Source organism: Pituophis catenifer, unplaced genomic scaffold (genome assembly GCF_029215685.1).
Source record: "Pituophis catenifer annectens isolate HBS135680 unplaced genomic scaffold, rPitCat1.0.hap2 SCAF_7, whole genome shotgun sequence".
NCBI lineage: Eukaryota > Metazoa > Chordata > Lepidosauria > Squamata > Colubridae > Pituophis > Pituophis catenifer.
The window spans coordinates 45,596,092-45,609,897 of NW_027256887.1; the positions used below are offsets into that span (position 1 = coordinate 45,596,092).

The 13,806-nt window shown below is 38.9% G+C and overlaps 1 protein-coding gene across 1 annotated transcript in view; it reads left to right on the plus strand.

Annotated features, from left to right (window-relative positions):
- The first annotated feature begins 763 nt into the window (after window positions 1–763).
- The window catches only part of TRHDE (thyrotropin releasing hormone degrading enzyme), a 297,113-nt gene continuing 284,070 nt past the window's right edge, over window positions 764–13,806 (plus strand). Inside the window, exons 1-2 of the mRNA XM_070947338.1 lie at window positions 764–1,557; window positions 8,177–8,450. Coding sequence (XP_070803439.1) covers window positions 764–1,557; window positions 8,177–8,450 — 1,068 coding nt within the window. The remainder of the gene's footprint in view (window positions 1,558–8,176; window positions 8,451–13,806) is intronic.

Sequence of the window (13,806 nt, forward strand, 5' to 3'; positions counted from 1 at the left end):
AGCCGCCGCCTGAAGTATACACAACGGTGCCTGCAGGCGCCCGGAAGCCGAAGCTGCGCGGAGCTGAAAAGTCAGCTCCTGGTTCGTCTTCCTCCTCCGCGCCAAGATCCCTTTCGCCTCGGATTTTTCTTTCTCTCGGGAGCGCCTGAGCCGTCGAGGCAAAAATGGGCGCCGACGAAGCAAGGAGCGGACCCTTTAAGTCGAGAGGGGCTGAGTGGGAGGAGAGTTTGTGGCGCGGCGAGTTTGAGGGAGTGCATAAGTAGCCTGTGGAGAGCGAGGAGGCGGCCAACCGGAGCTCTTGCCTCTTTTCCCTGTGCCCGCACGAGATCCTCTCCTTCCAGCGCCGACCGGGAAACGGCGCCCAGACCTGCCTGGAAGAGAACGCCCGGCGCCTGAAGCCCTCGCTGCCCAATCCCTTCTCGGTGGCTCCTCCTCCCGCCTTCCTCCCACATGGGGCGCGGGGAGCTTTCCTTCGGCCGCCGGGGCTGCTCTTAGGGAGTGCGAAGGGTTCCTCGCAAAGTGACACCCGCAGCGGCTGCGGCAGAAGGAGGCGGGGAAGCAGCAAGAAGAAAAGCGGAGGGCTTTTTCCTCTGCTAGGTGATTCCCCGGTCTTTCCTTCCGTTCCCCGTTCCTCCCGGCGGTCTCTGATCCGTTACTGGCCCCGGCGGGGGACGGCAGCAACCCTGCGGGAGGAGCCAAGGGTGGCGCTACTTTGATGTTCCTGGCCGAGAAGCGTCAGAAGAGCTGATCCTTCGTGCTCAGGATGATCGAGGAGGACGCTGCTCTGAGGAACGGCGGCAGGGGGCTCTCCGGCCAGTGGGCAGACGCGGCGGCCGCTCGACCCCGCACCACCGAGCGACACATAACGGTGCACAAGCGCCTGGTGATGGGCTTCGCCATCTCCATCCTGGCTCTGCTGGTGGTCACCATGATCGCCGTGCTGCTCAGCGTGCGTATCGAGGAGTGCAGCAGCGGCACCGCGTCTGACGGCCCAGGAGGCAGGGCGGGCAACCGGAGTGTCCCGGCGGCAGCTGCCGCCGCAGCCCCCGCAGGAAGTGCCCGTCTGAACCAGAACAGCGCCGGGGAAACTCCTGGAAGTGCAGGGGAAGAGACAGTGGCGTTGGAAGCTGCTAGAGGGGAAGAGGAGGAGGAGGAATGGCCGAGGCGGCGGGAGCAGCAGCCCTGGACCCAGCTGCGCCTTCCCGGACACCTGCGCCCCCTCCACTACAACCTGATGCTGAGCGTCTTCATGGAGAACTTCACCTTCAGCGGCGAGGTCAACGTGCAAGTCGAGTGTCTCAACGCCACCCGTTACATCGTTCTCCACGCCCACCGCATGCACATCGAAGCAGTCCGCGTGGCTGAGGACCGGCTGGCCGGTGCCTTGAACGTCTCCGGCTTCTTCCTTTACCCACAGACCCAGGTCTTCGTGATAGTCCTCAATCGGAGCTTAGAGGAACAGAGAAGTTACAACCTTAAGATCCTCTACAACGCTCCGATTGAGAACGAGCTTTTGGGATTTTTCCGCAGCTCTTATGTCCTCTACGGGGAAAGAAGGTATCGATCTCCTTTCCATGCTTGCCCTTCCTTTATCCTCTTCCCGTTTTTTATTGTGTAAAGTCGGAATAACAAGTGTCTCCTGAAAATTCCTGCATAAGGGCACCATTTCTATTAATAGAGTCATGTTAACCAAAAGGTTTAACTTCCCAGCACCCCCCCCACTTTTTTTAAAAAAGTTAACATTTTATGTTAGGACATAAGAGACTTTATAAGCATCATGAATACATCTGTGTGTCAGAAATGGATATGTTTGGAGTTAAATCCACTTGAATTAAACTTCTGCAAAAGTTTTCATGTGACCTTGCTTAAACTCTATCCTGTACCTCCAGCAAAGTTCACATTTTACTGAGGCAGGATCTGATCTATTAAATTTGTAATTTAACTGTCCTTCCATTTGCAACATGTACTGGCTTAAAGTGTGTATAAACTTTCCTGTTCAAAGAGAACCAGATAAAAGAAGCAGAATACAGCAATTATAGAGTATTTTAAGGCTGAAGTTCTTAGAACAACACATTTCTTTTATGATGCTTTAATTCTGAAACGCAGTTAAGAGAGAAGATCTCTTACTATAGCAAAGTAATTTTATTCTGCCATACCTGTGTCTGCACAATGGGGTCTCCCTGCATTTATTCTTGGTTTCATTTCACAAAAAGGCAAATCTGTGTGGCAGTCCTAGGAAAAAGGGGAACAATTCATTGTACTTCATTGGTCTTTTTTCAACTGTGTCCTTGGTAGGGAAGTGGATTTTACTACTCATAGGTTGTAACAGTAATTGACCCTGGGATGTTAGCAGAATAATTTTCAAGTTTTATTCAAGTCTGTAAGAGAGCTGTATTTGACTAGCCACTATTTCCTACATCTCAACATAAGGTCCAAGACGGGATAGGCAATCTGGTGTCTTCCCAATGTTGTGGTTTTTCACCTCACTGATTGAATTGCCAATAAAAAGTATCTGAAGGCAGCAAATTGGTTACTCTTGCTGTAAGAGAAATTAGCCAATTCTTTTTAACTTGGCACTGTTCCATATGCATTTGTTTACATCAACAAGCATAACAACTGAGATAAAAGGATTTTTTAAAGAAAGAATTTAAAGAAACCTATCTTACTGAGAAAGTTTTAAAGAGTGCCACCAGTACATCGTCTACCTAGCTACAGTATATTAAGGAAATATTTTGTTGTGTATTCAAGTGAGCTGCAAAGGACTTTAGGACTAAACTTGTTGAGAATTTTGGAGCAAGTTTGTATAAATATTTTACAGTTGGGGTGGTGGTTTAGATCTGCTTGATAGTAAACATGGATTTGTCGAGAGAACAGAAACAATGAAGGGAAAGTTTCAGAAGTAGAATTTCAAATAGAGAAAATCACTCCTTTCCTTGTTATGATTTTAGACCATCCATTCCAAGTATACTGTGCAGTTGAGAAGAAAGTCTTGGGCTTCTTTACTGATCATTCTTAAATAGTTAACTTCCCTTTTTAATCACATTATATAGACCAAGTCTGTTAAGACCGGGTTTAGGTTTTTTATACAGCAAATCAAAGATCAAAGCCCAGCCTAATTCCTTAAAAAAAGCTTTAGGTTAAGGAAAGCAGAATTAAATTTATGATAACTTCATTATCAGAAATATAGAATGAATTTATTTTCATACTGAACATGACTAAAAATCCAACGATCTTATTCTGTACACCTCATAATTTCTTTGAGAGTTTCTCTTGAACAACTAGTTTATTTAAGTCATTGCCATCCAAAAAATGAGAGTGCCTTCACCTTAATTATGCCAATATTCTGTACCTGATACTACTAGTATAACTTTCCTCAAAAGGTGTGAAATGATTTTTCAGCATAATGGTCCATTAAAAGGATACTACCTCTAAACTCCTTGCAGCAAGTATGTGCAGGATCATAGACTTCTATTTTCATTGCTTTAATAAATGACTTTCTACTGAAGATATGCTTTCTAATGCATCTCCACAGAGAAATGTAGTGTGAGGCAAATTTGCTTTCTAAGCCATATAATAATAATTTCTTAAATTTGTTTGCCACCAAACTCTCTGGAAGTGGACTCTGGAAGCTACAACTATGAAAACAAGAAATTACAATAAAACATTAAAAAAATATGGCAAGTGCGAAGAAGTAATTGAAAGGCTGTGGCAAAGTTATAAGTAATGCACATGCAATAATGTAACAATTACAAAGAAGTCTTAGTATATGTACACACAGAAGAAATAATACCAATAGTTTTTGATATCTAGTCATATAGTTATTTACTGATTATACATTTATGTTGCAGTCTTGTACCCACCTGTCTGCAAATAATCTTCAGTGAATACTGTGGCATTTTCTTCTGAGTAGAGTGCCATAGAATCGTTCAGTTATCAACGGATTGCACAAAACAAAATTTTAAATTGCTGTAAATTGGTCCAGCTCTATTTAAGTCAACAGATCAATACCTAATCTCACATAGAGAGGTTCAAGCATTTTGTACCTTTCTGAGAGAGAAGTAAAGTATTTTTGAAATATAGACCACATTGAATTGTTTAATGTTTTCTTTTTTGAAATATCAGAAGTTTATTTGGCAATCATGATCTGGAACACATTTCTGTGGAAAAATATGCCTGAAAGTTTGACAACCCTATAACCATTGGAAACAGGATGACCTATAATTAAAATGATTTCAGAATTTTCGTGGGATTATGTAGCAGTTAAGAAAATTAGTAATCAGCATACAAAATATCAATTGTCATTCTTTGCACAATAGCCTAATGATAAATAGCTAATCCCAAGCAGTTATATCCTTTGACTTATTTATATTTAATTGACTTTAGCAGACTTACATTTCCTTTATTTGTTCATTTATCCAAAGTTTAGTTATCATAAGTCTTCCATAGAAGTGATAAAGGTAGATAAAGGAAGATAGGGCTAATTTCTTGACTGTATCAACAAATACTATAAATATTCCTTAAATATTGCGGGGACTCTAAAAATACTAATTTTTCTGTTGAGGTAATTTAATCTTTGATGGTTTAAAGTAAAATCAAAACACCACAATAAAAGTTTTAGTTGTCATTGTATTGGTGACATAACAGTATTTTAAGGGACATCATATACAAATTATCCTAAAATGAACTGGATATCTGATTTTATATATAATAGAATAAAACAATTCCTTCAATCCTAATAGCTTTGTTACTTTTCAAAACAAATTTCTAGACAGGATGTTTTAGGAAACATGTCTGTCTTTTTAATAGAAAAGGTAGAATTAAAATAGGTACAAATTACTGTCATCTGTATTCAAGGATGCCATCCTGTAAGTTTTTCTTTCCCATAATTACACATTTGAGATATAATCCTTTCATCAATTACCACATGTGTGTAAATTCTGAAGTTTAAACAAAGCATATACAGGATCACAGATTTCTATTTGCATTGTTTTAATAAATGACGATAGTCAATATATGTTTTTTAATATATTAAAACCACTATGTTATTAAGTACCCCACAAGGCCCACTAGCTATGAATACATTTTAATCCTCTAATTCATCTTTACTTTCAACAAGTATCAGAATATATAAATAAGCTTTTACTGCATTTCATTTATATTCAGCACATAGAGCACAATGTGTTAGAACATAATTATTTATGCTTCGTGAAGTTAATACAAAGATAAGATTGATCTCTCACACATATAATTTAGTAATTGAGGGCTAAGAATGGCATTTGTAAGTCTTTCATGAGGCAGAAATTATCACCAGGTCAACATCAGTTTCATCTATAAATAATTTTTTAAAAACAACTTTTCAATTTGGTCCTTCTGATACTTATTACGAATCTAAAGAATGCCCACATCAGTTCATCCATTCTAACTGAAAATTTAGTCCTGCAATTAATTTTGCTCCAGATATTCTGGCATTAGTGGTTTGGAATGACATAGAACAACCAGTTGTCACAAACCTGGTGGGTGAGCTTTGGACGTGTCTTTATTTGAAATAATTATATCATTAACCATTTTTAGAATGTGTATTTTCAACTATCATATATGTTTCAACATATCACAATCAATTTTTTAAAGTCAATGTAATGATTCCAGCTTTTATTGTAAGAATTTTAATAAATTGAAGTTATTGTCATTGTACATATATACACAGTATACCCATACAATGAAATTCACTTAACACCCAAATACCAGGTCCAACACACATAACAATTCCCAAACACACTCCCACCCACCACAATTCTCCACCCCTAAACCACCCAAACATCTATACAACAGACCAAGTAATACTGTCCAACAGCTCACTGATGGTGGCCCTTTAGTTCATTGTTGAGTGCAATTATAGCTCTGGGATAAAAACTATTCAGAAAACGCGTGGTCCGAGTTTTAATTAAGTTTTTAAAGAGGGTTTTGAGATTATGCCATGTTCAAGAACGAAATACTTGAAAATATTACTCAATTAAAATATAAGAAAGTTGATTTTTTAAAAAAAGTAGTCTGGGAACATGAGGAGGCATTAATAAGAAAACAAGTGGGATTTAGTATTTATTTAAACATCTAATAATTTAGAACATTGAATTTTCAGTGAAATGATTACAGAAAACTAAATATTGCAGAAATCACAATCACACTTTTAAAAGTGTCATTTTAATAGTTACATGCATTTATTTGAAAAATAGTATTAGTAATATTTGGTCTTTGAAGACTATAGAAAATATTGTCAGACATATACAACAATATAAATTAAAATCATGTTCTGCCTAAAAATATGAAATCATAAATCTCATAAACCATAAATGCAAATGTATGGTTAAAAAAAATTGAACAAAATTTCAAAACTTCCATCAGCTTTGTAGCTCTATTATACAGAGTTTCATTAGTTTTTCTTTCTAGATGAAAAAGAAATACAAATATTATACAGAAATAAAATGGAGGTTTAAAATCCTTCAACTCAGTAAAACAAGCAGTCAGTGTCTTAGCCTATTGTTACAATATGAGTAATAAATGTAATGTATGTGCAGGCATGTCAACATATAGAATGTGGATTAATTTTCAATAATTTTTAAACTTTCACCACCCTTCTATCATTTAATAAGTATTTTTCCATTGGAATTAGATAAAGCCAAGTACAAACAAAACACTATACTGGTAGTATGGCCATGGGATTCCATGTTGTCTCTTCACTTTTTCTTTGCAAATCTGAAAAGGAAATTACTTTTACTTCTGATGTTGACTAATTTGCAATATCCCATTGCAACAAACCTAGCAAATTGTGTCTTATTTTAGTTAACAAACCTGGCTCTGAAAGCAATCTTTGTTTTTGTTTGTTTTGTAATTTGGAACTGCAATATATTCAAAACCAAAAGTAGAGGTTTTCAGTCCTTTTTTAAAAATGTGCAAATAAAGAGGGAAAAGTAGTCTAAAATTTGCTGTACGTAATGCTTTTTGAACTAAGCCAATGATTTTATATATATCTGACACAGTTTTTCTTGGTATTTCTATTTGATAAATGCTACACATAGTAAAATATGATATTACTAATGGGGCAAGATTGGCATCTAGCAAATACCTTAAATTTCTAATATCACTGATACTTTGCTTATAAAAACAACAGTTTCCAAAGTATTCTTATGAGAACCAGTTTGGTATAGTGGTTAAGGCATCAGGCTAGAAACCAGGAGACCATGAGATCTAGTCCAGTCTTAACCACAAAGCCAACTGTGTGACCTTGGGCCAATCACACACACTCAATTCTAGGAAACAGGCAATGGCAAACCATTAATGAAATCTTGCCAGGTAAACTGCAGGGACTTGTCCAGACAGTTGTCAGAGGTCAACACTGAATTGAAGGTGTCAAGTATTCTTAGATGAGAAAACACTATACAGCATGATGAAGTCAGAGTGCATTATTACTTTCTTACAAAGTTCCTAAAAGGTCATTATATCATTAATATAATTGTAAACTATAGTTAACTTGTTTTTATTTTTTCCTGGATTTATTCCTGTCTAAGATTCTGCTATAGGTTGCAGCACTTAGTAAGATACCCCAAAGGTTTTTAAAAACCATATTGATAGAACTATCAGATAAATACTTTCTCTAGTGTTAAATGTAATTTTGGTTTTATGTTGCATATAACTACTCTTTCAAACACTTTTTCAAATTCAACAAAACATGTTTTTTTATAAAAATCTATAGATACAGATATGGCTATAATAATTCTAGTTATACATAATGAAAGGTCATTCAAAACCAAATAATTTTAGTCCAAAAGGAAAAAAAATGTTGACAAAGCTTCACAATGACTGTTGCTCTTTTTTTCTCCTTGCAAATTTCCTGTAAGTTGATCCTTTTTTTTTTTTTTAATGAACCAAGTGTTGCTGCATTGGGTGCAATGGAGTTGACCGACAGGAATTGACTGACCATTGCCTGAGTCTGATATTGTGGGCAGAGGGAGTGTGAGCGAATGGCCCAAAGTCACTCAGCTGATCTAAGGCAGGATTAGAATTCACATGCTTCTGGTTTCTAGCCTAGTGTCTTAACTAGTAATCCAAACTTGCCCTCTTTTGCATTGCAATATTTTTTTTTGCATCCAGTTCTGAATAAAAACATTTTTTTTCCTTCCAGGTTTCTTGCAGTTACACAGTTTTCTCCTACACATGCCAGAAAAGCCTTTCCTTGCTTTGATGAGCCTATCTACAAGGCCACATTTAAAATCAGCATCAAACATCAAGCAACTTATTTATCTTTGTCCAATATGCCAGTGGAAACTTCTGTTTCTGAAGAAGATGGATGGGTTACCGATCACTTTTCACAGACTCCACTCATGTCCACCTATTACTTAGCTTGGGCTGTTTGCAATTTTACATACCGTGAGACTACCACAAACAATGGTGTTGTAGTAAGTATTGCTCAGTCTACTTTCATTGGGAAACGTTTGGGAATGAACATGACATGTTCAGATAAAAGTGTTTAGTTATTCAGCAATGTCTCTTTGGCTAATGACCATTTCTTTTTAATTTATAGACATCCAATTAGCACCTTATACCGACAGTCTGAAATACCTGCTTAATCTTTTAGAGTCAGAAAAGAGAATATAGGATTGAGTTGTTGAATCAGCTTTAAAGATTTGTTGCATCTTTTAATATAGATAGAAAATTCTTTTATTTATTTGCATTTATTTATTTAATTTATAACTTGTGGCAATCTGGCAGTTGTCAGCAGCTAGCATCATTTATAAAAATTAGTCAAAGGAACTGTTATTATTAAAAGCTTAGGTATCCTTCATTCTTCTTTGCTAACTTTATTTATTTTCAAATTTTGTATGCCATCTTTCAAAATATGGTTTTGTCATGGAAGTGTAGTTAGTAATGAAGGGTTGCTCCCCCTTTTTAAGTACGATAGTATCTTGGTACTTGTCATTAATTGGTTCTGGAAGTGTGATGAGTAACTAAAATGACAAGTACCAAACAATTTTTTCCCATAAGGAATAATGTAGTGAGTCAACAAGTTTTAGCTTGTGCATTGAGTACCAAACAAGTACCGGGACAAATTTTTCACATCAAGTGCCAAATTTGATCAATTTTAAAGCATTTGAGTACTAAGGTATCACTGTAAACTGTGATTTTAAATATATTTCTGACCATGTTTGAATTATTGTATGGTTTGGGATTCAAATATCACCCTACTGAAGGCTGATATTTGTTCTTAAGATCAAAAGTGGAACTAACTACAAATTCTGTGAAGTATTCTGGAGTCATCAAATGCTTTGTGGTCTTCTAATTAAGCCAGTCTATTTTCTGAATAAAGGACTTTAATATTTGAAGCTGATTGTGAAGAAGAAGCATCAACATAGTTGTCTCAATAAGAAATTAGCTATTGCTAGACTTGAGCACCTAAATTTATTTTATGTTCAAATTATTATCTTGAAAAATTCTACTATTAACATAATTAGCATTTCTATCCCAGGATGAGATTTTAATAATTTTGCCACCAAACCTTTCTATGGCTCCATTCTATTATGTCTATAGACATACATTTAGCATGAATACAAGATTTCTGATTGGATTTTCAGCCATATTTTTACATCATTGATGAGTAGGTTTTATAATGTATTTTATAATGTACTAGCTGGATACCCGTGCTTTGCTATGAAACTATGTGATTGGGCTTGATAAATGGAACTAAGCAGTTCTGGATTAATGCCTGGGTAGATTCCACAACAGATGTCCCTCTCATTGTCATCATCACTAACAAAGTATATCTGGAGAAATGAAGGCTGCTGCTGAGGCCCCGCCATGATACTTCCTATCCTGTGGTAGACCTGCCCTTGCACTTTGAATGTTGGCATAAAATTTCCCTCCTTCATCTCTCTGGCTCCAAAAGATGTCATTTGGAAGCATCCGTTGTACTTCTGGGCAGCAGAAAGAAAGTGATCTGCCATTGGATGCTGGTGGGTGAGAAGGCTGTGTAAGGGTTCAGGGTAGGGCACAAGGGGAGGGAGATGGACTTTACCGCCACTGCAGCATATCCCGGGAGTCTCATCCTGCCACTTCAGGGCATGGCACCAGGCACAAGGTAACCGAGGTCTGAGGTCAACAACCTTTTCCCTGGAGTAATCAATCTGAGGTTCATATTTAAAACCAGACAAATACTTATTAGTCCAAGGCATTTATCTGATTTGTGATACCTTTTCATTGTATTTAGCTGTAGCTGCCTGATTAACATAGGGGTTATTAGATGCATACTTTTTTACAGCCTCTCTATTGACTTCGAGATGACTTTGATGATACTTTTTTGCAGCTTCCTTTACTTGCGTTTTCCTAATCACATCTGTAAATCTTTTCCTGCATTTTCCCCTCTTTTCCCTTTAACTGGTGTTACAGTAGAAGGTACAGATTTGTCTGAACTGAGGAGGTCAGTGTAAGAAATGATTTGGGGCTGGGACACTATGCAGGAAAAATTTGGTTCACAATCCATTGGCTCAGTGGTGGTCAGTGATTGAAACTCATAAGGGGATATCTCTCCCGCCATCTTGAATTTGGAAGCAGTTCCATAGGTGGAAGGCGTAGACATTTTGGTGAGGTAGCGATGTTTAGTACAGACCACTCCTGAGTGAAGGAGTGGAACGTCTGCCAGTTTGAACTGAAGTAATGGAATGTGACACAACTGGCAGTTGGAACAGAGTTCTTTTCAGGTGGGGAGGGGGAGTAGAATGTCTAGCTCCTTATCATCAGAGCATATTAATATAAGGCAACTGGTGTTCTGTCCCCGTACCACACACGCACCCCCACAGATGGCCTGGAGTTAATAAGCCACACGACAAAACTCTTTGAAGATAAAGCTGGCAGCAACCCAGTGGCTAGCTGCCAATTCAGACTTTACTCACACAAAACAAAGATTAGACTGCAAGCATTCCGATAAAACAGGCAGAGTTGCAACAATACAAGGATTAATCCAAATGCAGTCGATAAAGCAGGCAAAGTCCAGTAATGCAGAGATCATGGATTATTTCCAGTTTTTGCTCGTCACAAACTGAACTGGCCACCACACCCACATTTATACCCTGTGGGGTGCGGTCCAGTGACTCAGCTAATCTCTGGCACGCTTTCCGCTCTGCTGCGCACGCTTCTCCCTGCGCCTCTGCCGAGGGTCCAGGCAGCACTTATCTTCTTCATCACTGTCCACCTGTGGCTGTGGGGATGTGCTTGGCTCTGAGCCTATCTTTGGCCTTCGGTGTCCTCCGGAGGCATTGCCAGAGAGAAGGGTCCTGGAGAGGGAGGTCTTGCCAACTCCTCTCCCTCTCAGAGTCTGCATCTGTCTATAGCCCAGGCTCAGGCAATGGAGCCACAACAACTGGCAGTTGGGACAGAGTTCCCTTCAGGTGGGGAGGGGGAGTAGAATGTCTAACTCCTTAGTATCAGAATATGTGAATATAATACTGTATATGAAATACTAATGATCTGATGGTCATTTCTAAAAATCCTTTCTTAGTGAGCACCTAGAAGCCAAGAGGAACATACGTGCCAAATTTCAAGTTTGTAGGCTTTACCATTCTGGAGATTTCGTGATGAGTGAGTGGTATTTGGCTTTTATATATAGAGATAATGCATACACATGTTTGTGGGGAAGTATTTCATTTATATTTACCATATTTTTCAGAGTATAAGATGCTCCAGAGTATAAGACGCATGTTAGTTAGGAAAACACGAAAAAAAAAAATTCTTCCTCTGCCTACCAGCATCCATCGGTATTCATCTGGCTAGCATCCTTGCAGCAAACAGCAAACAGCCTGGTCAGCTTCAGCACATTATCGCAGCCTGATTCAGCAGGAGAAGCTGATTGGCAGTTGGATCGGCCTCCTAGAATATCACCAATCAGCTGTTCCAGGCTGCGGGGATCGCCACAGCCCATCGCCGCCTCTGCGCATCACATTTTCGGCCTCCACATGCCCCATTTTTGGCCTTTATGTGTTGCGTTTTCAGCTGGTTCCAGATGGTGGGGATTGGCGGTGGTGGCAGCAATCCATGCCTCCTGGAATTGGTCAAAAAGTGACGCACGAAGGCCAAAAACAGGGTGTGGGGAGGCCGAAAACGCAATGTGTGAAGGCTGAAAACATGATGCACGGAGGTGGTGATCAGCGGCGATGTGCTGTGGCAATCCCTGCAGCCTGGAACAGGTCTAAAATGGAGTGTGCAGAGGCCAAAAACACAATGTGTGGAGGCTGAAAACGGCCGAAGGGTGGGGGCCGGTGGGTGGGCGGGGCTTTAGCAACATTCGCTGTATAACATGCACAGACATTTCCACCCACTTTTTTTGGGGGGGGGAAGTGCGTCTTATACTCCAAAAAATACGGTATATTGTACCTCATCCATTTGACTTTTGCATCATAGCCTTCACTTGAAGGATATATTCACATGTAGTTTATGGTACTTGGCAGAAAGCTACACACTTAATGTGTTAATGGAGGTGTACTGACGACAGTTTTCTTTTGTGAAAAATATCATATATGTAACTATGTACTAAACCAAAATATATACAAAAATTTTGCCTGCTAAATAGATGATTTAAAACAAAACTTCCTGCCAATTCACATTCCTGTTGAAAGTCAAATGGGAAAAATGTTCTTTTGTTTAGTCCAAATTGTGGTAGTAATAAAATTATAAATTAAAGACTACGTCAGAGGGGTTTCTCATCTGTTTAAATTTTTACTAGGATATGTAAAATATTCTGTGTACAAACAAATATTTGCATTAAACAGCTGTTTTCATGTGATCTGTACTGAATCCAAGCACATATTTAGTCCATGCACCGAGAACAGCATACTTCATTGATTTTTTCCCATCTACCCAATGTTCTCTCATCCACTATTACTGTCTTGATGTGGACATTAATCCATATGCTTCATTCCCAAATCTTCCCCAAATCATCCTTTACCTTCTCCCTCAGTTGCCACCACTAGTATTATAGCACAAACATATCTCACTGGCTGACCTGTCCACCTTCTATTCATTCTAGCACCTTCCTTCCCTCCTGCATGATTACAAGGGAATGTTGGCTACATTCCACAGTATATTCTCCATTTAATTCAGAGATCAAGAAAACTCAAAAGGCTTGGCCTGTATTCTACACGTTGAATGTAGATAGGCTGAGGAATATGCTGTGCTGGGATATCTGGGAGGCAGCTAAAGGGAAGTAGGAAAGAGGAGGCACTGCAAAGGTGTGGAGTCGTGGTTGGGCCATTGGAGTAAGTCACAGTGGAAGCTTCTAAGGGGAAGAGGGGTGAGTGGGGCAATGCACATCAGCCTTCCATCACTTGATCCACTCAGATTTGATTTCACCTGAAATCCACAACAATCAAACAATTGAAATATGGTATTGTATTCTAATTTTAAAACAAAACAATTTTTCTGTTTCCTATGTACTCTTAATTTTTACATTTGTTATGTCATGTCTCATCTACGGAGTTCAAGTTTGCATTTGCAATGATTCAGATACAATATCTTTGCAGCAAAGAGATTAAATTAGATTGGAAGTTTATGTCTGATTTAAAATCGTTCCAATTCTGGACTGAGATTCCAACTGTAAGATGATATGCTCTTGGGAAAAACACCTATTTATTTTTAAGCAATGTCATATACATTGTCTTGTCCTGTGATTTTGGGATATAAATTCTATTTAAAAGCAAGTTGTTAACATATATAAGAGGGACTTCTCCTGCAGATGTAATGCATACCATTTATCTCATTTTGTTCAGT